At 28.5% G+C, this 27,465-nt stretch overlaps 1 protein-coding gene across 2 annotated transcripts; it reads right to left on the bottom strand.

Moving 5' to 3' along the window:
• Positions 1 to 1,972: 1,972 nt before the first annotated feature.
• Positions 1,973 to 11,130, bottom strand: LOC114395731 (rhamnogalacturonate lyase-like). 2 transcript variants are annotated; one of them, XM_028357570.1, is made up of 17 exons: positions 10,952 to 11,130; positions 10,524 to 10,635; positions 8,504 to 8,585; positions 7,984 to 8,105; positions 7,806 to 7,856; positions 7,316 to 7,435; positions 7,070 to 7,189; positions 6,081 to 6,216; positions 5,555 to 5,737; positions 4,194 to 4,349; positions 3,977 to 4,083; positions 3,772 to 3,865; positions 3,376 to 3,517; positions 3,131 to 3,290; positions 2,921 to 3,037; positions 2,352 to 2,478; positions 1,973 to 2,252 (listed from the first exon to the last, which is right to left on the bottom strand). In XM_028357570.1, the coding sequence occupies exons 2-17, from the start codon at positions 10,616 to 10,618 to the stop codon at positions 2,007 to 2,009; spliced, it is 2,058 nt and encodes a 685-aa protein (XP_028213371.1). In that variant the 5' UTR covers positions 10,619 to 10,635; positions 10,952 to 11,130; the 3' UTR covers positions 1,973 to 2,006. The 2 variants fall into 2 exon arrangements, with proteins under 2 accessions (XP_028213371.1, XP_028213372.1); XM_028357571.1 differs by having other exon boundaries at positions 8,504 to 8,582.
• Between the last annotated feature and the right edge of the window lie 16,335 nt (positions 11,131 to 27,465).

Here is a 27,465-nt window from a genome sequence, read left to right as displayed (position 1 = left end):
GTTCCAATTTCCCATATCACTCACCAAACCCATATTTTGTTCCGAATTAAGGAATAACCTAGGAAAAGAGTTCCTAAGATTGTCTTCCCCCATCCAAGTATTTGCCCAAAATCTAGTGTTCCTCCCATCTTCAATTTTCCACTCTATCCTTCTATCAAACCATCCCTCACTTCCCCATCCACATACAATTTTTAAGTCCCTCCACCAAATAGAATCCAATGCTCTCACCTCATTTACCTCCCAACCTTTCCAACCCTCATATTTTGAACCCAACACCCTCCCCCACAGCATCCTTCTATTATGATATAAATTTCATTTTCATTTTTTCAAAAGCGTAAGATTGAAAATAGAGATATCCTTAATCCTTCATCAATAGAAGAACCTAATAACATAAATAGGGGTTGGGAAGGGTTTTTCCTTGCTTCCAGCAACTCTTTGTTCCATTATATACATGTTGTAGGGTTTTTTTATCAATCAACATATTATATAAAATCGAGTTGCTGATTATGATTGTTTGTACTCATGCCACATTTTGTTGTAATTCCTCCCTCATTGTTTCATCCTTTATCTTATTATCATTAATTATTATTATCTTCAGTCCTATATAAAAATAATTACCTAATTCATCAAGACCAATAAACATAGTTATACAAGTTTGTCATAAATTTTAACTTTACTCTAAAATTACTCATGACATTAAAATCATTTAAGATATTATTATTTTTCAGAAGATAATTTGTCAGCCAATGAATGTTTCTTGTTTTGTTGATAGTTCAATACATACACTCACTTTCATGGGGAAGAAAGAGTAATCATTAGGGGTAAAAAAGAAATTTAGCAATAAAGTAGTCTTATATTTCTTATAATTCTTATATATAGAATTAGAGATAGTATATTATTAGCACAATCACAATATTTTTATATGTAAGGCATTTAATAGATTTGTATTTGTCCTTCCAGACTATAACACAATCACAATCTTTTTTCCATACATATAAGGTTCATAGTTCATCTAGATGTCCTGTGATGTCACATTCACAATATGATTGTTGTTGATCATGATTGTTTGTACTTGTGTCACATTTGTTGCAATTTTTCCACATTTTTTCATCCCTTATCTTACTATCATTATTATAAGAACAATCACAATATTATTATATGTAAGGCATTTAAAAAATTTATATTTGTCCTTCCAAACTATATCACAATTTATCTTTTTATATATAAGATAGGTAAAATCATGTACTTAAAAAGGAAAAATCATGTCAAACACTATTTTTATACAAGTATTTAAAAAAATACTATTTATTTCTAATGAAAAAATTATCAAATTAAAATTATGTTTAACAAAACTAGCTGAAAAGTTAAAAAAATTAGCTTGTAACGGGGAGCTGAAAAACTAACTTATTTACCGAATAGTCAAATAAGTTTTTCAACTAGCTAAAATAAATTATAAACTATTTGAAATACCTCATCAAACATAACCTAAGTCACTTTTAGAAGAGTTAAGAAATTTAACTTTTGCGAAGCTTTTATCACTTTTTGAACTTATAAGCTCCCTTGACTACCTTATAAGTTATTTTTTAAGTAGCTTACATTCCATAAGCTATCTCAAACAGCTTATTTTTTAACTGAAATGTTTTCATAAAGTGGTTCAGCTGAGTTTTTCTTCAAAACGGTTTGATTTTTCTAAAAGCCATTCGATTCAGTTTTGATGGTTCGATTTAGATGGATTCTATTTTTTTTCACACCCCTAACATAAGTTCATTTCTTAACTACCATTGTTGAATATAAAAGAAAAATCGTTTAATTATTGGTTGTTTGAAACGTGGACACGCACATAAGGTAGTTGTAAATTAAACTGAAATATTTAATTATTCTATATATCAGTAACTTCTTTCTAGCTAATCATGTTTTTCCACTAACTCTAGTTTGAAAAAGAATAAAACGAAATGCATAAAGTCTACATATATGTTTTGACTTTGTCAACTAGAAGTTGGACACAATCAAATCTGTGTTAATGGAGGTCGTTCTAAACGGATATAATCATACATAACTCCTTGAAAAGGGTTCATGGCTCTTGACTGCCTTAGATAGATGGTGTTGGTTCCTTTCACAAATCGATCACTTGGTACATTAATGCTGAATAACCTATACAAACCATGCACCCCATGCCTTGCTATGGCACTGTCTCCTCCTATTTTACCCGTTGCAAAGTCCGGTGGATTAGCGCTAGGGTCATTGACACGAACCTAATGTGATCATCCCATATAATAAGAAGTTCAGTTAAAAATCATTAACCTATGGTCATATAAGAAATGGTTAATTGTGTAAAATTTCAAATCATGTACCTGCAAGTCAGCATCAGCAGTACATGCCAATGCCAGTTGCAATGTGTAGTTTCCTCTTATTATTTGATTTGGATGTTCAAATATTATCTGCCATGTCGTTGGCTGGTATGTCTTATTTCCTGTGCTTCTGCATACAATGCAATTTAGAGTCAAAACTTGACAAGTTTCCTGATCACAAATTGTCATGAATAACAAATTTAGACTTTTATACTGAATATTTTTTAAAAATCTTGGTTAGGTGTAAATGTTTTGGCAAAAATATTCTTTTCATCTCTCTTTTTATTTAATTGGTTCAATTTGATTCCTTTATTCATAAGAAGTTCAATTTGATCCCTTAATATTTAAAATTGCATCACTGGTGTTAGCAAAATTGGAAATGTGTGACTTTCACACGTTGTGACTGTTAACATCGTTCAGTAAATTAGACGAAAATAACATCATTGATGCAATTTTCAAAATTAATAGATCAAATTGTTATTAACAAAGTAACTAAACTAAAGGATCAAAGAGTAATTTAGCAAAAAAAAAAATATTGAGAATGTAAAGATATTATGCTCAAATTTAATTACCTAGTAACATGAGCAAAAAACCAATCTTTTCTATACTTGCTAATACCAACAGTGTAAACAAGATCATCATTTGGATATAAATCAGTGTAACGTTCCCACAACCCGTATTGCCTAAACCTGTCAAAAGAAGAGATACATACATTAATAAAAAGTGAAAAAAAAAAAAGAGTCAGCAATTGTAAATTAATAATGTAATGGGTTTTGGATTACTTGTCTCTGCGCTGTTCGTTGTATAATTTGTTCATGAGTGTAGGGTAAGGTTCTGGTACATAGAATTCTGCAGCCTTGCGATCTGGAAACCCAATTTCCCATATGGTTGGTCCATTTCTTGGAGGAACGTACACAAGTGAGTCCAATCGGATGACTCCTCCTAGAGGTTCAAACAAGTAATTGTTCAATTGGGCAAATTCATAACAAATTTTGGCCTTAACAGAGAGTTGGGGAATAAATTCTACCTGGTGTGATGGTGATTGTAGCATTATATCTGTAATCACCAATGAAGCCAGGAACCCATGCATACAAATTATAGTCACCAGGAACAACATTATTTATTAGGAAGAAACCCTTTGTGTCGGCTTGAGTCCAGAATTGATAGCCCTGTGAATGGCATAAAATTCAAACCCTTTTTAAGTACCTCACTATAAAATAATTAAGGAAACTAATAGCTCGTTTGGATAGCTATCAGAATTGATTATGATACTAAAAATCATGGTGAAAACTTGGAAAAGTGGAAAAAAGTATTTGTTGATTTGGCTTTCAACGTGATTTTGGAAATGATTACACTGAAATTGAATTTAATCCAAACAAGCTATAAGTAAAATAAGTTTCAATGGCTCCAATTCCAAATATACCTTGCTTTCTATCTGCCATGATCCTTCATCACCAGGCAAAGCTAGACCGACATAAGAATTGTTAGCATATAGAAGTCTACCTCCTCTGAAGTACCTGGTGAAGCAAGGAAATAAAAGAAACATTACATTAGCCTCTTTCACATTGATATGGATAATATGAAATTAAAGAAATAAAATGTGGTACAAGCAAGGCATTGACATTTACCTATCTTGGACTAATAATCTTCCCAAAACTATTCCCCTTTGATTCGGTGGAATGAAATCCACTGATTTAGGAAAATCGTAAGGCCAACTTCTGACTTCTTTGGATTGCTGATTGGTTACAGAACAAAATCAAATTATGTTTCGTAAGTCATAACATAAGAACTTTAAGAATTTCTTATATACAATCACAGTTTGGTGCTGTTAGGGGTAATTGGTACCTGCTGAACAGCATCTGACCAGAGGGATAGTGTGTCATCCTCGTTTGAAGCATTGTTAACGTAGGCAAATACAGGGCCAAAAACCTTTTTATAAATCTCCCCTTCTTGAAATGCCATGGTTACCTCCTTGCCAGCATAGTGAGTACTCACAAACATCTGAACAAAATTAATATATTCTGTCATTTAATATATTTTATGTAGTCATTTAATTACAAATTATTATATAAGTTTGTTGACTTTTATAATAATTATTTTAAAAGTTATATAAATAATAATTAATTAAATTAATATTCTAAAACAATTTTTCACTTGTTAGTAATGATCATTAAACTCATTTTATCCGATATTGGACTCGGGCCTTTTAATTGTCAATAGTGTTACTGAATAAACAAAACAACTTTTGAAATTATAGGATAGGTCTGACTTAAAAAAAAGGATGGGTATATATTAGAACCATATTCTTATTTATTTTTAAACAGTATATATTAACTATGATCATTAATTTTCTTTTATAGAAAAAATGCAACCGTGGGATATTGTGGTGTGATGGATTGTAAAACATGTTACGTCATCGTGACAATAAGAGGTATTATTAAAATATTCTCATAGAAATTATTTTCACATTAAGTTTTATAAAAGAATATTTTTATGTGCGCTAGATAGTTATTTAGCTTTTAAAAAATTTAAGCATAATAAAAATAGACTTATTTATGTTTTTATTCCTTTGAATACTGCAAATTTCAAAAAATACATTAGTGGTTAGAATTGGAGCCCAACTTTAACGAAAATGGTGACGAAATGCACAGAAGAAGACATGTGTGATACACTGTCACTGCTTTTGATCACTCTTGTTAGCAAGTCTAGCTTTAGAAATTAAAAACAATTTTTAAAATAAATTTAAATATGTATTTAATCTCTTAAATTTAGAATTTATCTTTTTTAGTCCTTTAAATTAAACTTTACTTTTTTTAGTTTCTAAAATGTGGAAAATGTTTTTAGTCTCTCATGCTTGATTTTTTACTGTTTGAATGTAAATTAGTCGTCATCTTTTTACTGTAGGAAGGGATGAAAAAAGCAATTCACAAATTTGAAGGAATAAAATGTGAAAGCTTTAAATTTTGGGATCCCAAACTTGAGTACATAAAAATATATTTAAATCTTTTAAATATGATGGATTAAAATGTATTTTTTAATTGAAAAGACTAAAAATGAATTTATACCAAATTTCAAAGACTAAAAGTATAAATGAGCCATAAAAATCGTTGAACCTTCCGGACACAATCGACACTAGGATTAAAAATGAGATTTGGTTGCTTTGTTTGGTTTCGTTTGTTCTGATTAAGAAAGATGTTGGGACATACCGAGAGGGTGATGGGGCCAACATGGGAAGTAAGGTCCTGCTTGATGGGCCCAGCATTACGAAACTCGCTGCTGGGCGTTATCATCCAGAAACCCACGGGTGGTGCATCAGCAGCATCAACACTGATCCATCCATGAACAGTGTTGACCTTGTTCTCACAGGAGTACTGGTATTTATCATCAACCTGAGCCCAACACAGAAACACAATCATTTCATTCATTCACGGGCACTTTGAAGTTCGAACCCCCAAACCCCATGCCATGACACCAACAAAAGGTAAAAAGAGCCAAAATAAAATTCGCAAATAAGAAAAAAGTGTGTTAACGCAATTGGTTAGGAACTAAAAAACTAAAATATTTATTATAAAACTTATAAAAAGTGTAAAAAAAGTTATAAACATGATTTTATATATTTTTATAAACTTTTTTTCCTTTAATTTATTAACTAATGCCTTACTAGCACTAACACTGATTAAACTCTAAGACAAATCACACATAATAAAAGTTATGCATTGCATTATTGCATACCTCTCCTCTGAATTCTGGGTTGATTGGTCTGGTTAATAGAACTGCTTCAGGGTAAGCTAGGATTTGGCCAGTTTCTCTGTCTCTCATTGTTGGCATGCTTCTCTGCCTTTCATCTGATATAGCCATATAGTTGAACCTGTACCGTTAATTTTTCCATTAGGAAATCACATAGTTGCATTTTATTTTCCTTCCAAAAAGTTAAGTTTGTCAAAATTAACTATTTTACTCTGCTCTAAATTTGTTAATGTAGTTTTAATAGTTTGGTATTTGAATTTATAATGTTTTTTCAGGGCTAATTAATCGTACAAATTCATGTCTGATAAATTGTTGAGTTTTATAATAATTATTTTAAAAATCACAATTAGAGTAATTTCTAATTGTTGAAAGTATAAAAAAAATTCATAATCATATATAAAGAATTTACGCAAGGATTAAATTAAAACATATCAAAAGATTTAAGAACTTGGTGGAAGTAAAATTTTACGGAACCAAATAAAATCAAAAGATGTACTAATCACTTAAGAACATAATGTAAAATAATTTATACTATAAACTATTTATAAATCATATTAAATATATTTTAAAGTAATTATAATACAAGTTATTGAGAAAATAAGTTATGCAATGATAGTATAAAATAATTTTATAATATCATTTAATTATAAATTTTAATGTATGATAAATTTATTAATTTTATGATAATTATCTTAAAAGTCATAAAAATTATAATTTTTAATTGATTGATAGCATAAAATATTACACTATTAATGTATAACTATTAAATTCAAAGTTATTATTATCATAACTGTCAATACATTCTAATTAAACATTTTTTTTAAATAATCATGGGAGTACTATATTTATAAAAAAAAATGGGTAAATATAAGTTCTAATGTTTTTTTCTCGAAATACTGCATTTTCTCGCAAATTCAAAATGGATAAATAGGAGTACTCGTGGGAGTACTTTTTTTTGGGTAATTATTAGTTACCTGTCTTTGTTGAGTTTGAAAACAATCCTAATTTGGTCAATCTCCACGGCGGGCAATCCTTCAGGGCGATCAAATATTGCATATGAATAAAACCCTGAGTCACCACTTCGCAAAATGTATCTGCATAAATATAAAATTGTTGGTTAATTTTTTTTGTTTATTGTAACGCTAATTAGCTTAATTATATATAGCTCTTAACTAAGAATTGTCCATAATAATATATGTTGTCAAACGGTACCAATCCACCTTATGTCAATGTTCATGGGGACACTTGAGCCATTCAGGGATGATGTCCATGATTTTGAAAATGAAAGCTCCACCATATTCTCGTCAGCTGCTATAACCGAAAAAATTGTCCCGTGTATTCTGCGGCATGGTTTCAATTAAAAATTAGTCTCGTTAATCACTTCAGTGCAGAATCGTGCATTACTTTATTTTTTACTAGTTTATCATTAATTAAGTGTAAGTTTTTTTCTTACATTGGAGATCAGATCACAGGTGTCTCCTAAGCTATGGGATGAGAGACTAATTCTATTGGCTGTGTTATCAAAAAAAATTTACAAACAGGTATTATTTAAATTTAATTAAGTGTACGAATAAATAAAATATTTAATATATCTAACATAAATAAATTATTTTCATACATTATGTCAATTCTTTAATTTAAAATTAAGTGTACGAATACAATAACCAATAATTTAAATTTAATATAATAATCAAGAAGACAAAATTGTACCTCTGAAAGTTACTAGGCTTTCCCGGTGTATTCCAGACCACGTCCAAGTACCTACATATATGAACACGTATATTCGGTCAATTAATTAAAGTACCTTACTATGCCTTAGTCTATTTTACTTTATACCAAACTTGATTATTTAGACCCAACTTGAATTTCATATGAAGTAGGTACATACCCTCTATCTTGATCTTCGTTTTCTTCTTCAAGTATATTGTCAATTCCGTTATATGAAATTCCAAGGATGTAGCCCTCAGGTCTTGAAAAGGTGACGGCAACAATACCATTGTCAACCACCAACTGAAAAAAGTGAAAGTCCAAGACAATTTTGTTCGGGGTCAAAAACGATGTACACGTTTCAGACAAAAAGGGAAAATCTAACCCATTATTTAATTTTATTTTATTTTAAGTTAAATTATAAATTTAGTCCCACTATTTATTTAATTAATTTAATTGGTTCATTTAACATTAAAACGCTTAATTTAATAATCTCTTAGTTTTCAATTTCTTTCTGTCCAATTGAGAGAATCGGCATTAACTTTGTTTTATACATGGCACAATAAAAATAATTAAATTAAAAATTAATAATAAAAGAACCATATCAAACTAATAAAATAAATAGAAGGACTATTCAGTAATTTCACATTTATTTTATAATTTTCAAGGAATTAACTATTCTAAAAGCCAGATGATATCACCTGTTCACGATTGTTTGAATTCACCATGACCCCAGATTTAGAAGTTGTCGATTGCTTGGCCAAGGTCTCCCTTAAACCTCTTCTGGAGATGAAGGGCATGCATGGAAAGAAAATAGTTTATAAAACTGAGGTAAATCATTGTTATGAACTATTGTTTGCGTTATGAACTATTATTTCATTTTCCTTTTTCTGTCAAAATGTTAATTTTGTGAAATGGGACAGAAACAATGTGAGACACTTCCAGAAGTAAAAGTTTTCTTGGTTTAATTTGGAGAAATAATTTACTCACTCCCTCTTGTGAACATAAAAACTATGTACACATTACCCCCAAAAAAAACTATGTACAAATATAAGCTGGATTAGGAGACTGCTATAAATGTTGCATAACAAGTGATTTGCATAAAATATGTACATTATGTTTAAAATAACAAGTGATTAGCTTAACATAATAGTCTGCTACAATAATAACGAAATAACAAGTGATTATCATAATGGTCTGCTACAATAATAAAAATATAACATGTTATTCGCTTATTATAATTGTAGTAGTCTCCTAATACAGAATTTTCTAATATAACTTTTTGAACAGAAGAGAGAATATTTCGTTATTATTGTAGCAAATTTCTTTAAAATAACAATGCTACGAATTTAGGTAAATTCTTTAATATTTATTGATATGCTTTTTGAACAGAAGACAGAATATTTCTTTATTAAGGTAGAAGACCATTATTATTGATGCAGAGTATGTAACAGAGAATACGAATTAAACAGATTGAATAGAGAAATTAGTCAAATGCATTTCCATCTAAGTTGGGGCATATTTGGGAGAGAAGTGAGGCTTCCCAAACGCATATACAGAAGTATAAAATATTTCCGTTGGCTTATAAATTTCATGTTATATTTTATTGAAAATTTCTTTTATTTAAACATCAAATTCTTAACATTTTAGCTAGTAAGAAAACTTCATAAAAATAAAAGAGACCATGAATGTTTGTCTCAAAATTAATGTACAAAAACAAAACATTATGTTTAAAAAAAAACTTTTTTAACATAAAGCACTTTATTTTAAATTTATTTATAACCGAAATTACTTTTTAATTAACACTAACCTAAACTACACCATTAGGCATTAGCCACATAAATTAGAAATTATCTGGGGTTGAGGTTGGTAGATAGATAGATAGATATATAGGATTCAGGAGACATGTGAAATTAAAAGTCAGACGCTTCAGACCTAAGGGGATGAGGTGGGTGCAAGAATCGATTCCTTCCATTATCACAGTGGCTAACTTGTGAAATGTCTTTTCATTACCATAAACCATAAAGTAATGCACCTATGTCACAAGGTAAAGTTAACTGAAAATAACAAATAGATTAACATAAAAGCTAATAAAAGGACATGGAATTCTAAAAGGGTTCATGTGATAGGAAACAGAAACACAAGAGACAAAGAAACCGTGACTCTTTCTGCTTATGCCCCCCCTCTCTCTCCTCATTTGTTTATTTTAACTAGAAATGCTATTTTTATAACAATAAAAAGGATCAGATAAAGTAAGAGATGTACTGAAAAAGCAAAAATAATTATAAAACACCCCAAAAATACTATTTAACAATGAGTAAAAGAGAAAAAAATTAAAAAAGTTATATATATATATATATATATGATAAGTAACAAAATGAGATAAGGAAAAAATATCAAAAAATAAAAATATTGATAAAGTATTTAAAATAATATCTAAAAATTATTACTCAAGAAAAAATGAAGTATATATAATAAATAGTTATATAAATATGAGGTTGCATATTGTTAACTTTTTTTAATAACTTTTCATGAAAAGAATAAAACCAACAACATCAAGTTTAGAATGTTTTCCTTTTAATGCTTTCATCTCACCATCTCATGTTTCTCTCTTGCTTGCCTTTTTGTTCTCTCTGACACACGTAAAGATGATAGCAGATAAAAATGCAGAATTGCTATATACCAAAAAAATGTGAAGCAAAAGAAGAGGGACAAGAGAACCTTAATGTTGTCTTCTCAGAACAGCTGGCACCGAGCAAGAAACAAAGCCTCAGAGTCATTCCAAACCACCAAAGGAAGAAAACCTTCTCCTTCATCTCTTAATAATATGAACCTTCAAAACAAAAAAATATCATTAAATTAGCTTCATTTTTTTTTTTTTGTTTTCTCCTCCTTTGAAAACTGTTGGAGGTACGGTAGAACACTAATGTGGACACCTCTTATAATAAAGATTTTAAATGTTAGTTCTTCATGTTGCCGGAGACTAAGATGATTAGCTTCATTTCATAAACAGCTTCAAGGTCTCATATGATGAAGAAATAATAAAAAAAAAATGCAAGAAACTAAACACTAACATCATCCCATGTACATGGTTGCTAATCAAACAAATTTTAATCCGAGAAAGAGAATTCTGAAAGAAATGGACGAACCTTTAGAATATCACAAATGTATTTCCTTCTGAAATACAAATTAGAACAATGGGAGATGAAAGGCAAACAGAACAATATTCCGAGTTTTTGTTTCCCTCGGAATTGTTTGTCTATTCCTGTTCTATCTCTCCGTTACAATATTTTCTCTCCTTGGAGCCCTTAATGATACGCACCTTAAAAAAACGTGCTGAAGTTTACATAATGACAAGTGAATGGCCTTATATATAACTGGAAATCAATGGCCAAGTCTAGCTTCTCTTTCATGTTACAATTTTTTTTTCCCATTTATTTTAGTTTTTATTGCTAAAATGGGTTTGGTAAACCCCAGCCCTTCAGTTTCCACAATTTCACATTAAGGAAGTCTCTACCTTCAGCGTAGGGCGTGGTCCACTCCGAGGGCTTGGCAGTCTTTCACCAACTTATTTTAATAAAAGAAAGTATCACATCTATCAATATATTTGTTTATTAAAATTTCACCATACGGTTCATATTTAATATTTTTAATTTTAAATAAAATATATTTCTCGCATATTATACATATATCACATCATACATATATCACATTTGATTTGATTCAATTGTGAAAATTTTACTATAATATTTTGTAACCGTTAGATCGAAATTTTAAATTGATAATTTATATTTGATAATACGATTCAGATTTAATATTTTTAATTTTATATAAAATATATTTCTCTCATATTATTTTATATATATATATATATATATATATATATATATATATATATATATATATATATATATATATTTATCACATCATTGATTCAATTGTGAAAATTTTACTATAACATTTTAACATCGTTAGATTGAAACTTTAAATTGATAATAGCCATCCATCAAAAAAATTTAAAAGATTATGAATTTTTAAAACAATGATTTACTATTACTATTATGATTATTATTATTATTATTATTAGAAATACAAAAATCAAATAAAAGGAGATAATGTAGTATTAATTTAAAAACAAAAAATTTATTTTTAAAAAATTATTTACTTTTAGAGTATTTACTTTTAAAAACATAAGTACTTAATATATTTAATTTAAAATATGTATATTAATAATTTATGCACATATTTAAAATATTTATATGTATATATTATTGTAAATTACAATAATATATATTTTATTTTTAGTTTTTTAAAATACATAAATTTAATTTTGTATTACAAATAAGATTATACATACTATATTATAAAAATAAAAAAAATGTGAGAAAATGATTTGATAAAAATAATTGTAAACATGTGTTCCAGTCAAAAAATTGTAAACATATGATTAGATTTTGAATAAATTGTATTAATATACATTTAATTTGGTTACTTTTAAAGATAAGAATTTATAACAGTAGGAATCATATATACATTTCATCTTCAAAATAAAATGTTATATATTTTATTTGTAAAATGTAAAAAAAATATATTTTTAAACTCTTTTCTCTATTTCTTTTTTCTTTCTAAGATTACGAATATTATCAATTCATTTCATCAATTATTTTGTTTTGTTGATTTTTAAGGCAAAGAATAATTCATTCAATGTTTTAATTAGCATATAAAATTGATTTAAATTTTGTAACTTTTATTAAAAACATGAACTAACCTCAGTATTATCACAATTAAAATCATTATTTTCTCTTATATATTTTACATTCTTTCATAAAGTTTAAGGGTCATTAGTAGGTGTTTTTCTTCTTTCTTTATCTTTTTACTTTGGTATAAATAAGAGAAGAAGGATGTCATACTAACAAATTTCATACATATGCATCAAACAATTGCAATTTAATTGATATTTTTTCTCGCATTTTGCTATTGCAGTTTGAGAGAATAAGAATATCATTCGATATTAATTAGCTTGCAATAGTGACACTTTTATACAAATAAAAGTTAAAAGTTCATCATCTAATAAATTGAATTTGGCGAAGCATATGAAGTGAGGTTTGAGAATCAACTATTAAATAACAACTAATCTTTGTGTTGTTGTTGTTTTTCTTATTATTATTATTATTGTTATTATTATTAGTATTATTTCAATTATTTTATATATGTTTTTATATTTTTATTTTATTTTTACTATATTATAAATAAATAATGTATAATTTTATCCTTTCTCATTTTTAGCAACAAAAAATCAATAGTTAATTTGGATTTTACTTTATATCTTCAACTTATAATATTATTTTTAAAGTAGTAGTGTGGTAGTAATAGGTTCACTTAGGTGTGTTTCAAACTATTTTCTTGGTGTATATATAATACTTCAAAAAATGACAACTAAATTGATGCAAAAACCTCAATATCATTTTAAAGGGAAAATTATGTAAATAGTACATAATTTACCATGCTAATTAAATTTAATATATAAAAATATACATATAACATAATAATAATATTATTAATAATAATATTAACAATAATAATAATAATTTTTTATATTTACCATTCTTAATGAATATTTTTTATTCTTTAAGACCTAAGTTTATATGAATAAAAAATCACAATATCTTATAATTGATTATTATGAAAAACATTTATTATTATTATCATTATTATTATTATTAAAATAGTTGTAAATAATTTAATAAGAAAATAGTTATAATTATTAAATAACATTATCTTTCCGAATTCACTAAAAGTGAAAAAATAACATATAAAAAGTAAAATATAAAAATATAAAAAAATTAGGACTATATAGATAAATAATTCTAATAATAAGTAAATTAAAACATATAAAGTCTCAAATATACAAAAATAACTACAGATAAATAACCTTAAAAAATAACATGTACTGAAATTAAAATTAAAGAACAAATAGTAATAACAATAGTAAAAACTAATATCTTCAAAATGATTAAAATATTAATTTAAAATAAATTTTTAATTTTTACAATAAAAGTATTTAAAAATGTTAATTATAAATACAGAATTTGATTACATCTAAACAAAGTATTCATAATAACAATCAAAATTTAAATATTTATCAATTTATATATTTATTATATATATTTGTTAATTTATAAATTTAATATAAATATTACGTCATTACTACTTGGAGAAAAAAACAATCAAAATAAATTTGAATAGGTTTAATATTTTTTCAAAATACATCTCCTCAATTAAAAATAATTAATTATCTTTATCGAGGATGAATTAATTTACTACAAGAGTAATTTTAAAAGAATTAATTTTTATTTTAATTATTGATTTTCTTAAAATTAGGATTAACTACTTATTAAAACTATTATATTTTTAAAAAAAAATGGATAATAAGGATGAAGAATGATTCTAAAAGAGTTACTTTTGAAATAAGATGATCCCATTTCATTTTTCTTAATTTTAATACATTATATTTCATATCCTACTAAATATTTTAAAATTAATTTTATTAATGTGCATATTTTTTATTTAAATATTAAATACATAATAAAAATATATATAATTTCATCAAACTCATGTAATTTACGGATTTAAAATCCAGTGAGACCATTGAAATAGTGCAAGTTTCACAACATTTGCTCCCCTCGATGAATTTCACGGAACAAAATCATTGAAAATTGATAAAAAAAAAATAAAATTGTTGCCATAAATGATTCAATAGTTAAATTTGATGAATGATTATTTTTGTTTGTAAAAGTATACAGTGATAATTTAGTTATCCAAAGAACAAAAATTTTAACTTTAAATAAGTAAAAAATATAATAATTATGTCTTATCGTTAAGTTGTATGAAACTATTTTCTCAATTAATTGTAATTTTTAAGAATTAATTTAACATTAAATTATACAATAGGATATAATTATTGTACTTTCTATACATTCTGTACCTAAATCTAAAATTTTATTCTTTAAGGAATTAAATTATCATCATTTTACATTTTTATGAATAAAAATAATCATTTATCTCATCTAAATTTCTTAATTAAGGATTGAAGTTTGATGTCTAACTTAAAATGAAGTAACGACTCAAAGTTCTATTTTATCACAAATTGGACTAACTTAATAGGAGAAGAATTAATTTACTTTCAAGTAAAAACCTTAAATATTTCTTTGTTATAAAAAATGAAAATTAATGAGTAAATTCAACCAAATCAAAATGTTGACCAGAAATGTTCACCCGTGCTAAATAAAATATGTTTCTGTTAATGAAGTTGTTTGTGCCGTTATACCAAAAGGTTGACAAAAATAGAGACGTGATTGGTAGCAAATTGAAATTAAACATGCCCCTATGAACATATAGTCTAATCATAATCCTGCTAGTAAAATATAATTGGGGGTGTTTGGTATGTACCTAATCCTTCATGTAAGAAAATCATCCACGTATTATTATTATTATTAGATTAAATGCCTAACTTAAATATTTCCTCTCGGGTCTACATGATATACGGTATAGTCTACTTTAACACACATGTATATACAAGAAAATTTCGAATTGCTTTTGATGAGTTGATTTTATGGAGAGCCTTCAAAGTTTCAGAAGAGAAAAAAGCTAAGCAAAAGTCATTGTGAAGCTGAGAAAAATCATTATTGGAACCCCTCCCAAACAAAGTTGGCAGCCAAATCCACCTTCGTCTCAGTTGATACCCGATGGTGCCCTCTATATATGTGAATGGCACCCACTATTTCCTGTTGGACACGGTTTACCAACAAAAAGCTCATCCTGTGATGCCTTTTCTTCAGGTCACCGTTCAATTCTGACCTACTATATACTTTCTTCTTTATGTGGGATACTTCTTTTACCTAGGAGATTCTATTGTAAAATATACATCACATCTCAAAAGTGGGTCACTGCCAGTAGTTGGACGTTTATTTTATTTTTCTATATTAATTTTTATGATTTTCAATAGATAATCTGAAATTGTATTCAAAGAATCAATGTAATGTTTGAAAATAAACAGTTTAACTAATGTTCTTGGATAAGTAATGATATTAAAGATTGAAGTAGAGCTTTCTGTTCATAGTCTTTTCCAACTTAAACATAATTGTTTCTCATAAAAGATACATAAAAATTAAAAAAAAAATTAATTTGAAATTGATTATATAAATTTAAGCGTGATCATTAATTATTAATTAAGTGTAATAAAAATAACGTGCATAAATTTAAGTTTCAAATTACTATTTTATTTGTCAATATTAATTGTTGGCAAATTTTTTATACCCTAGTTTAAATTTAAATTACCACCCAGAATCAGTCGAAGTGGTAGAATCATATTGATGTTTCACAAAAAAATGCGTTCAAATTCCTGTGATCTGAGAGCCTAGTAATAAATATTTGAATAATTAAAGTGGGTCCATAATTATATTCATAATAAATATTTTCTGATTATAAATATTTAATTTAATTCAATTAATTTTAAATAATTTCTAGATAAGAATAAAAATTAATAGGGTCGGTTTTTTTTTGTAATTATATGTAGCTATATACCCTATTTTATGTAGCTTAAACAAGATGCAACAGACAAATTAATCTCAGCACACACATAAGTGACATGATTAAAAAACTAGAAACATTTGAACCAACTACATGGGGGGCAAGAGGGGACTTGGTGTGCACTATTGGCGGTTAGCACACGACAAGAAACCTTTGTTTTTCTCTAAAGAAAAATAATATTGGCGAATACATTTGAGCCTAGTGGATTAAAGGTTCAGTTTTTGGAGGATGCACACAGCCATACACATTACATATACACACTATAATAGAAAAAATGAAGAAAGGTGACTCAGCAGGTCTCTATTCGCTGAAAAAGTACATCATTAATTTATTCGTATTTATATTTTATTATGTTGTCTTTTACGGCCAGCAAATTTTTTGAAAACGATTATCTTTGCCTAAATTCAAGTATAATAAGGACAAAGATAATTTTGTCCAATGAAAATTGTATCGAATAAATTACTAAATATTTTTAATATGTTTCTGTAATAAGTATTTTTATAGAAGATAATTTTTGTTCAAATTAAAATATCTTTAGTTAAGCTTTTTATTTTACAGTATTTAAATGTAGACCACCTAAATTAATTACTTTATTTGTTAATAAATTATTAATTTAATTTGATCTTGTTCAAATTTAAAACCATAAGTTATTTAAATAGAATAAAATCATTTTAAATAGTATATATTTATTTTTATTAAAAAATTAAAATGATTTTAATTAAAAATATAAAATCAGTTATTATTTAATGTAAATATTTTTAAAACATGTTTTGGTACAGGAATATAAAACTTGGGTAAAGATAAAAATCAATGGCTGGGGTAATTATTATAATGTTTTTCTTTTTAATAATTATAGTATTTAATAATTTATGCTTTGTCCATTGGTGTATGTTAAACTGTATATATATGAAATTGCGCTAACGTTATTTTTTATATCAACATTTTAAACTCTTCTAACACATTTTCTTAGTTTTTTTTTTCAACTTTAGGTTCTTTTTTGTTGATTTATTGAGTCTAGTGCAGATTCATTATCTCAGGCGATGTAATAAAGAGTTCACAATTTTCATTTTAAAATAATTATACTATACTTGATTTCTTTTCTATTACAATATATAACGACAATTAGGTTTAAATTAAGACTATAAATATTATTTCAATCCCTCTCATTTGACCAATTATTCTAATGGATTATTTCAATCCTAATTAGGAGTAATTCTTAAAGAAGGGCGTACCATAATTGTCAAAATTGACTGAGACCAGTTTGTTTGACTGATTGAATTGGGAAGTAATTAGTCAGGGAAGTTCCTAAAATTGTTCAGCCGAACAATCAATTAAGAATTGGTTGAAAAATCAACCAACAAAAAATTACTTAAAATTGAATCGAAATCAAGGTGTAAAATCCAAGATCAATTAATAGACTTTTTTATCCCAATAATACAAATAAAATAATATTTACTCAAATAATACAAGTGAAAAAATGTGAAAAATATTCACATGGATACAAAATATTATAAAAATGAGAAATCGGTTTTCTCAAGCCAATTTTTCACTATCACAATTTTATTGTTTAAAAAAAACACACTTTAAAAATTGATTCTTTAAAAACCGACTTCTAAAGTGTGTTTTTGTTTTATTTTTTTGCTTAATTTAGTTTAAGAATCAGATTAGTTTAGAAATTGGTTTTCTAGGAAAAAATTTCTAAACTAACTTTTTTTTAACTCAAATTATTATAATTTTCTAAATTGAGTTTCTTTTTTTAAAATATTTCTTTTTAAAATTTTTTTTGTATTTTTTTCCTTAGAGTTCTTTTTAAAAAAATTAACTGGTTTTTTTTGTTTATATTTTTTTTATTTTACTGATTTATATATATTAATTTATAAAAAAATATAATTTATCTAGTCCCGTATTTAAAATAAAAACAATTAATGCATAAATGAAACTCAACATAACTAAAAAACATTTTTTATGAAATATTATATGATTTATATTGTATTTAAATTAATCTTTAATATTTATTTCTGTATGAATAATTAATGTTAAGTACTCATTTATTTAAGTTTTAAAATAGAAAATTTATAATATATCTTAATTATTTAAAGAAGTATTAAAATGACTGTTTTGTTTTAAAAAAAGAAGCTTACATCGTTATTAGGAATTTTTAAACACATTTGTTCATCAAAAAATATTTTTATTTAAGAATAGCATACAAAGAAGTTCTAAAACTTAAAATATACATTCGATAACACATGTTAAAACAAAATGTAACAAGACGTGTGAAAGAAGTTCTAAAACTTAAAGAACTCGATCCCTTTAGTGAGGATGAAGACGAAGTTCTATACAATCAACCCTAGGAGGAAGATGATGAGAAAGAAGTTGAGTCTATTTCACCAATAACAATCGTATCATCATACTACATACCACCACACATGCAAAATTTTGAAGAATCTAAGTTTCAAGCTTTTGAATACGATCATAGCTTGAATCACGAAGAAGTCAAACATCCAGTGGGAACACTACTAGAAATGGTTGATTTTACAATCGTTCTTTTAAAACTTCAAAGACAATTTTTAACCATCATCATTGCCAACATCATCAAATGTCCTTAAACTTACGATGGTGGTTCGCCGAAACTGTCTTTGAATAAGGGTTATTCTAAGACAGTTTCAAAGACATAACCGTTTTAGAAAATCGAACATTCACAGATGGTTTTTGCAATGTAATCGTCTTTGAATATGGGTCATTCTAAGACGATTACAACGTAAAAACCGCCTTTGAATGTGGGATCTTCTAAGATAGTTATAACGTCTAAACCGTCTTTAAATAAGGCATATTTTAAGACAATTTCGGCAACATAACCATCTTAGAAGATTTCACATTCTAAAACGGTTTTTACGACATAATTGTCTTAGAATAGGGGTTTTTCGACGTGGGTTTTTTGCAATAACGGTCTTAGAATAAGGTCTATTCAAAGACGGTTTTGTTGGACAACCGATGTGGTTTTATAATTTTTTTTTCATTTTACTGCACCTCAAATATTATATAAGCCCAATTCAGAAGAACCAATATATACACAAGGAAAATGCTTTGTATATTAAACTACAATATTAAAATCACATAGAATGATTGGTCTATTTCCAATCATTACCTTATTGAACTACAACTAACAAACACCTCTAGTTATTTTGCATTAAAGATACTTAGATACATACATACCACAATAATAAGAGACTCTAATGTCTCAAGTGCAACAATTCTTAGACGAATTATAATCAATTAATGGGCGATTGTTGGGAACTTCCACACTTAAACCACCTTCACCATATTCTTGAAGAGAACCAGTTGTATTGTTGTGCTTCCTTTGTCTATGACTTGGCAGTATCAGTGTTCAAGCAGAGGCATTTGAATATGAACCATTTAATATGTCGTCATTCTTATGCTCGATACTACTTAAATCAGCAAAAGCATTGTTGATAACTTCGTATGCAAGGTATAAAGTCATTCCTGTTCAAGATGACTAATTAGCAAGGGCTATTATCTATGGTCAAATTAAATACAACTTAATGAAGGTCAAATTTTATGCACCAACACCCATGGCAATGGAAAAACACCATCAATAACTAGAAAAACAAAAACACGAGTATTACAAATTTATAACTTTGCAAATTGCATTAGTCCATAGCAAGCTGTCCCTTTGACAACTAAATAAAGCTTCACACAAATGCATTGGCACACATGCAATTCGCAATTTTTTCAATATAAACAATACCCAACAATGTTTGAAGAGATAAAATTCTCTCACCATTTACATTGTTGTTTGCTTTCTGACTCTTCCACCAGAGACAATGAAATAGCATGATCAATATCTTCATTCTCGTTTTGGTTCCAAGCATCCTACAATTCAAAAACAAGTAAAAAACAATAATAACTTCCAAAAACATTGGTTTCTTTAAGGAGAGTGAGTGCTGACATTTGTTACCCCCGAAGTGGATGGCAAGTAATAACCCGCATCCTCTTTATAGTAATGCCTTTCCGAAAGCTTATTATGGTCTGAGCCTTCAAAATTCTGCTGAGCCAACCCATTCACTCACTTAAATATATTAAATATTGAATCAACTGCAGTGTACCTTGATGGGCAACAAAACTGGTGTTGTTATTACGACTGAAATCAAGAATTTCCAAATTGTTTAATGCCAATCCTGCCAAGGATGGACAAAGGATTGATTGATTACACTATCATTGGTACATATTGAGTACAATAGTCATGTCCATTCATCAGAAAGAGCTATATATAGCATTTAACCCTCTATATATACAAAGTAACACTTTTGTCTTTTAACCCTCTATATATACAAATAATTTCATTTATAGCCTTCCATAAAGAGCTATATATAGCATTTAAATCCCTTGTTTAGTTAAATTACATGTATATAAGGATACATACAAAGGGATGGCATCTGAAACATATCCATGATCAGATCCAACACCCTACATTTCCCAATCTCACCATCCTTTCCAGTTTTCCCAAAATTATATTTAATAATGGATAAATGATAAAGTAAAGTGAGGAGACACCCCTACATAAGTCAAAAGATTGACAGATTTTTAAGCATACATACTCATGTATGAACCAAGAGAGATAGAAGGAAACTTATTTTTTCTTCAGAATTCAGATAGTGGTACATCAAGCAAGCAATACCGAATACATGGACCCTTCAAATGGCTTGCATATTTTACCTTCTATTTGAGTGAGACAGAAGGAAACTTTGTTTTTGCTTTTCTTTATTTTTTTATTTATTTAAATAGAAGAGTGAAATGACAGTTTCTACATGAACAATTGTACTCAAATGGTGTTGCTCCCTAAATGAAAGTTAACTTTGATGAGCTGCAGCTCTACATGCCAAATATGGTTAACAAATTACCTGCTTTTAATTAGAATAATGTAAGATATGAAATTTACCAAAAAGAAACTATGGGTAAAAATATTTCAGTTTATTGTTTGTACTTTGTGCATAACGCATGTTACCTTATCCTAGATAACTGCAGATGATGTAATTAGTGAATGAATCAGGTTTTCTACAGTTGATTTTGAACTGCATAAATCATAATCGTTGAAAACAAATTTTATACATAAATTAAATTATAAAATATATAAATAAGTTTACATCATTAGATTCGATCGAAATTGAAGGTTGATCTTGTTTCCACAAGTAAAAATAAATAGCAAGGACAATTAAAGTACAACATCCTACACTTACAAGTGAAGCCCGTGAGGAGCCAATATCAATCAATATCTAGAGTCTCATGGCATCTTCTTAGTTAATGTAGGGAAGGGTAGCAAGCAAGAAAGAAGTCACCATGTTAGCTTCCATTTTCATTAATTAGCAAAATAAGTTCCTTTCAACCAATTTGTAAGCAATTCCAATAATGCTTAGAGCAACATAGAACTATGCACTAAAAATTTAACCATAAATAGAGTGTCGCTATACTAAGTTTATTCCTAACACAAGATTACTGTTTTACTAAAAAAGTAAGTATTCATCAAGCAAAATTGGCATGCAAAGTGTCACTTGCTAGTAACCAACATCCTTTTGAGTCCAAGAAAAATTTTACCAAGTTCTATAGACAATGCAATTTGATCCTTTAAAAGTGTATGTTTAGGCGACAGTTCTTCAGAACCCAAATTCACATAAATACTCCATTGTTGTAGTCATCAACCCTTGACTTGCTAAAATTTCAGCATATTTCTCAACAAGCTTGCACAAAGAAGCACTAAACAACTTCTGCCCAATTGCCAAGGCAAGAACAATAGTCTTTTCCATTAAATCCTAGCAATAGATAATGTTATCAATTTTATAGCAGCAATATTAGTAAGTGGGAATTTTATAACAGTTACAACAAGAGGGTCAATCTTACCTGCAGAAGGTCAACTTAATATTTTCCTTCGTGCTCATTTGATAGGCTCATTGACCAAATTTCGACAGTTTTATTAATATTTCCAGCACATATGTAACACATAGTTGTAGCTAATGTATTACTAGCCCCCATGAGTTTTGAAGCAAGTGTGTCACAAAGCATAGTCCATTCATCTCTCTCAGCAAACTGTTAACATGTGATAACATGAATAATATGTAATATATAATAAGTCAATCATGAAATTTTGTGGCTAATATGAAGTTTGTAATTTGTACTATAAAAAAGAGATATTCTAGTCTCAACTTAATCCAATCATAATATGACCATTACTCCATTAGTAACAAAAATATGAAGACATGGCCAAAAGGTGAAGCCGGAAGATGCAGGCTTTCAATATGCAACAATTATAGAGATGACAATATGTTAACAAGAAATAATAAACTATCAAAAGAAACCCAAGGTATAATAAGAAGACCAAGTGAGTATGAGATGCTAGTAAAACTTCATTAGGTAACTTGACCTTCCTTTTTTTATGAAAGCTTTAGTAGTCTGGTGTTCACTAAGATGAAAAGATCATTGCTCACCATTGTTGATACAATTTGAAAATGGAAATTACCCACAAATGAAAAGATTTCTTAAAAAACAAAATATTAGGTAGGTATTGGATAGAATTTATGTTAAATATAAAATTGATAGTTTATATGATGTTATCATCAACTACCTTCAAGTAGATTGGACCATTTTATATGCAATGCTCCCGTGTACTTTCCCACAAGGAACCATTCCCAACATGAGCAATAACTAATGCTTCAGCCTATTTATTTGCAAAAATGCATTGCATAACTGCCCCCTTCTAGTCCCCAACAAGTAAAGCATGGTGAACACTATCGTCAAATGAAGGGTCAGTGCTCTCTTCCACTCCCACTTCATCTTGGATTTTCTCTGAACCATTGGCATTTTCTGCAACAACAAAGTTGCCAGCAGAAGGAGATACAAGGGTATCAGCTTTAGGACTAGGAATATTATTAAAAAAATCTTCCATATTATAATTTATATATTTATTAGGAATCCTTCATCTCCTAATCTGATTACTATTTTCTTACACAAAGAAACCACTAGACCCACTGTGTAATGGCTAGTGGCTGGGAGGGAGAAGGATCAATAACACAAAGCTACAAAATCCTAACACTCCAAAAATATAATGAGTAGTGATAAAATAAAACTACAAAGGATTACCAAAAGAACAAGCAATTATTTATTTAATAGCAAAGGGGCTAGTCAACTCTTTAAATGACATCGACAAGACCTATTCAATTAACTTAAGGTAATGTACATTTACAGACAGAGGAAAACATTTCTATCATCATTTTTCACAAAAATTATATGGTCAAGAAACTATACTCAAAAGCACAAAGTTATCAACCAATAATCCCACTCAAAAGCAAGTAAAAGAGGCAACCTAATGCACAACACTCAGTCTAGGGAAGTAAGATGCATGCAATTTATCCAACAACTTGATTTTTCCCTTCCAAGTTCTAAAGGATACTAATTTCGTTCTTCATAAGTTCTAACACATAAAAAAAAATTTGTGGTCATACCATTCCGTGCCAATAGTCATCTACATCATCTGTGTCATCATCAACAAAACATCCAACAACAACAATGGCATTCACTTTTGACCTACTCACTAAAGTAACTTGGTACATAATTAAAACTGGAAAGAAATAGCATGACTAACAAAGCAATATATAAGTTATAAGTTGCAACACACTGTATGATATAAACTAGTCACTGATGTAGCTCATTTAGATTTGAGTCATACCCTGTTTTGGTGAACATGCTTTACGACCCATAACCCTTATGCAATTTCAAAAAACCAAACCCAAACATTCTGTAATAAAAAAATATATTTATTTTTCCACAACTAATTATGAATAAATTGTTAAGTCACCATAATGTTTACAATAAACTTTTATAAAATCTATGAATTCCTCCTATATCATCTAAATCTTTCTAAATCAATTGTTTTTAACTTCTAAAAAGAATGCTGCCCATTTATGGTGAATTTTTTTTATGGTCTCCATGCTAATGGTGTTCCATCACCAAACCACTACAAAATATAAAAAATACAAATTAGTCACATACATGTAAAATTAGATTCTAGTCAAAGTAAACTAATAATTGAAACTTGTTAAAGTACACATACCATGCTCTATTCATTCTTCAAACCCCCCATGACTATGTTCCACATCCAATGCATGACATAATAGCCATGCTCATAGTCTCCACTTTGAACATGACTATAAATTCAATACGAAATATATTTGAATCCCATAATTACAAACTTTGCAAATATCACGAGTTGGATTAAAGCATTGATTAAATGACTAACCTTTAGTTCAATCCAGTGAGGTGCAACTTGATCAGATTTAGCATGCAAACTACTCTTCAATCTCTTCATTGCATTGGTTTAAAAAACATCAATTAATGTATACACGAAAAAAAGATTTATGTATCCCTACTAAGAATTGAGTAAATGAGTTATAATTTAAAACCTAACTTGTTAATTGCGGCTTTGATGTGAATATTAGGCTTTTTACACAAGGAACAAAACCACACAACAACATCGTTCCTAGGACACACAATGACAAGCTGCCAATGGCCCCTGAATTGGAGAATAATTAGGTATTGATAATGCAAACATTCTTTAAATGCATTAGTCAAATTTTACTTACTGATTCAAGTAAATTCCTAGGTAGACCTCTCTTTGTGATTCCTTCAATCATGTCTCAATGTAATGTTGACATGCATCAAGTCTATCCTTTGCATTATGTATGGATTGAGGCTCAAGGAATCCATACACGAAACCATGACCCAACCTTATCCTTGAATCATTTATAAACATATTTTTAAGATTACAAATGGAAATTATTAATCACATATATCATAAGGAATTATTAGTTAATGAATCTACATTGAAATAGAATTACCTCCACATCTGCAATATAGATATGTTCAAGCATTTGTCACATGATACTATTTCATTTATATCAGAATATGTTATGAAGAAGAATGCTTCTACATTTGGGATCCTAAATTTAGTACCATCCCACAACAACTCAAGAGACTTCTTGTAAAGATCATACAAATTCTTAATCAAATAACTTAAGGGGTTAATTTCACCAATGGGATTCGACCTATGAACATGTTCTACTTTTTTCTTTGGATGTATCTGTGAATCCTATTTAGTTAATAAACATATTAATTAAGTTAATGTTAGTAAACACTTTTTAACAATCTAAGAATTTCTTAATACAAATAAACATAACTAAATACCTCATGTGAAACAGGTTCCAAAACATGTCTCAATAATGCAATGAATGTGTCAAGGGTCTACCTCACATATTGTGCCTCTAAAGTGGAAAAAAGAACTTAAGTGTTATTGTTGCAAACTTTGGTGACACTAACCTTCACCACATTATTTGCATAAGGCATGTGGTGTATGGTTGGCGCCCCCTCTTATACTTTTCCCAAGGCCACCAGGCGAGTAGATTGATCATCTTGAATGTACAACCCCATTGTAGGTGACATGCTCTTCTGCTGATGGATTGACAACAGTTTCAACACAACTTCCCTTTGCATTGACAAGTGTAGCCAATACTTGTATATCTACCAAAACTAGGGATGAGTGTTGGATGTCATTTGGCTAAACTCTAATTTTATGGTCGCCTTCAACTCTTCTTTCATTTTCTCCAAACTATGTTTGGTATCCTCTTCTACTTCTCTCTTCCACTCTTCTTTAATGGTTCCTATTATCTCAACCAGTTGTGGTGGGTTGATGGATGTAGTTAGACTATTGGAGCCACATGATGCATGTCTAAAGTATTGGCTAATTGTGACACCAACTCTTGCAGCACAAACATGACTTGGGTGCTCCAGTCGCCGAATTGCAGTATTGAGTATATCCTGATAACCATAGGGAACAAAGCTGTTTTGTGTCGTTTGTTCTTGTAAGGAGTCTTGTAACAAACAAGGCGTGTACATTAATCAAATGGTGTTGTTATTAAATTAATTACATGTCAAAATGAAAGTGAACTCATAATTTTATCAAAAATTTCTTGAGTTGCCTTAGATGTCATTTGCCCGTGTCGCTTTGTGCGTACTGACTTCCACTTCACATGTCTCTCAATGGGAGATGGAGGGTCGACAATCATTGATAAATCCTCAGTCAACATTGCTTCCTCTTGTCTTTTCTTTCTTTTCTTCTCCACGAGGTTCTTCTCAAGCAACTCATAACCCCCACGAGACTATAAGTGTGGACTGTCATTGTATTTTTGAATTTCCTGAGCCTTCTTTCTAATTCCATGTGATAAATTACATAGATTTTCAGCATATTTATTAAAAAAATAATAATTTTCAATTTGAATTTAAAGAAAAATACATCCACATCTAACCCACCAATTAAGGTTTTGTGGCTTGCAACAAATTCCTCCTAACTCTATGGATCCAAACCATACTTAAAACAAGGAATCTGGTCACAAGGAGACTGATCATCTTGACCTGCCTTGTCTAGATATACATATTTAGTGGTCAATGATGACTTAAATTGCCTCCATCTTGTGGCCACCGAAGACATCGCCTTCTTCTTGGCATTGGATGCTTTTAGAATATCAAATTTTCCTTGCATAAGAAATTGTTATGTAACAGTTAGTCAATCACTAACTTTTTAACTTAAATAAAACACATTCAAAAACATAGATAGTTAAGTGGACATACCAAAATGTCATACCAAATTAAATTCTTTAAAGATTCTGGAACAACTTTCTGTTAGAGATAGGGGAGCAACATGAAGATCAAGCTTTGAAGAGTTTTGTCATTTTACATGCCCAACTCATTGAGTGACATTTGTATTAATTGTTGCATCTTAGTCTTAATCTATCCATGTGTACATCATGCATCATCATGTAGAGATATGAAGATTGTTTCTAAGGTTATAAACTTCTTTAGTGCATAAACTCTATGTTTTAATTGATTACTAGCTATCCATAATCGATTACACAAGTCTTTTGAGAAGCTTGTAGAGATTTCTTCATTTTGTTTAATCGATTACCAATTATTCATAATCGATTACACAATTCTGTTGAGACCATGTCTTGTTTTC

The sequence above is a fragment of the Glycine soja genome, chromosome 18 (assembly GCF_004193775.1).
Source record: "Glycine soja cultivar W05 chromosome 18, ASM419377v2, whole genome shotgun sequence".
NCBI classification, from domain to species: domain Eukaryota; kingdom Viridiplantae; phylum Streptophyta; class Magnoliopsida; order Fabales; family Fabaceae; genus Glycine; species Glycine soja.
This window is presented reverse-complemented; position numbering and strand designations above follow the sequence as displayed.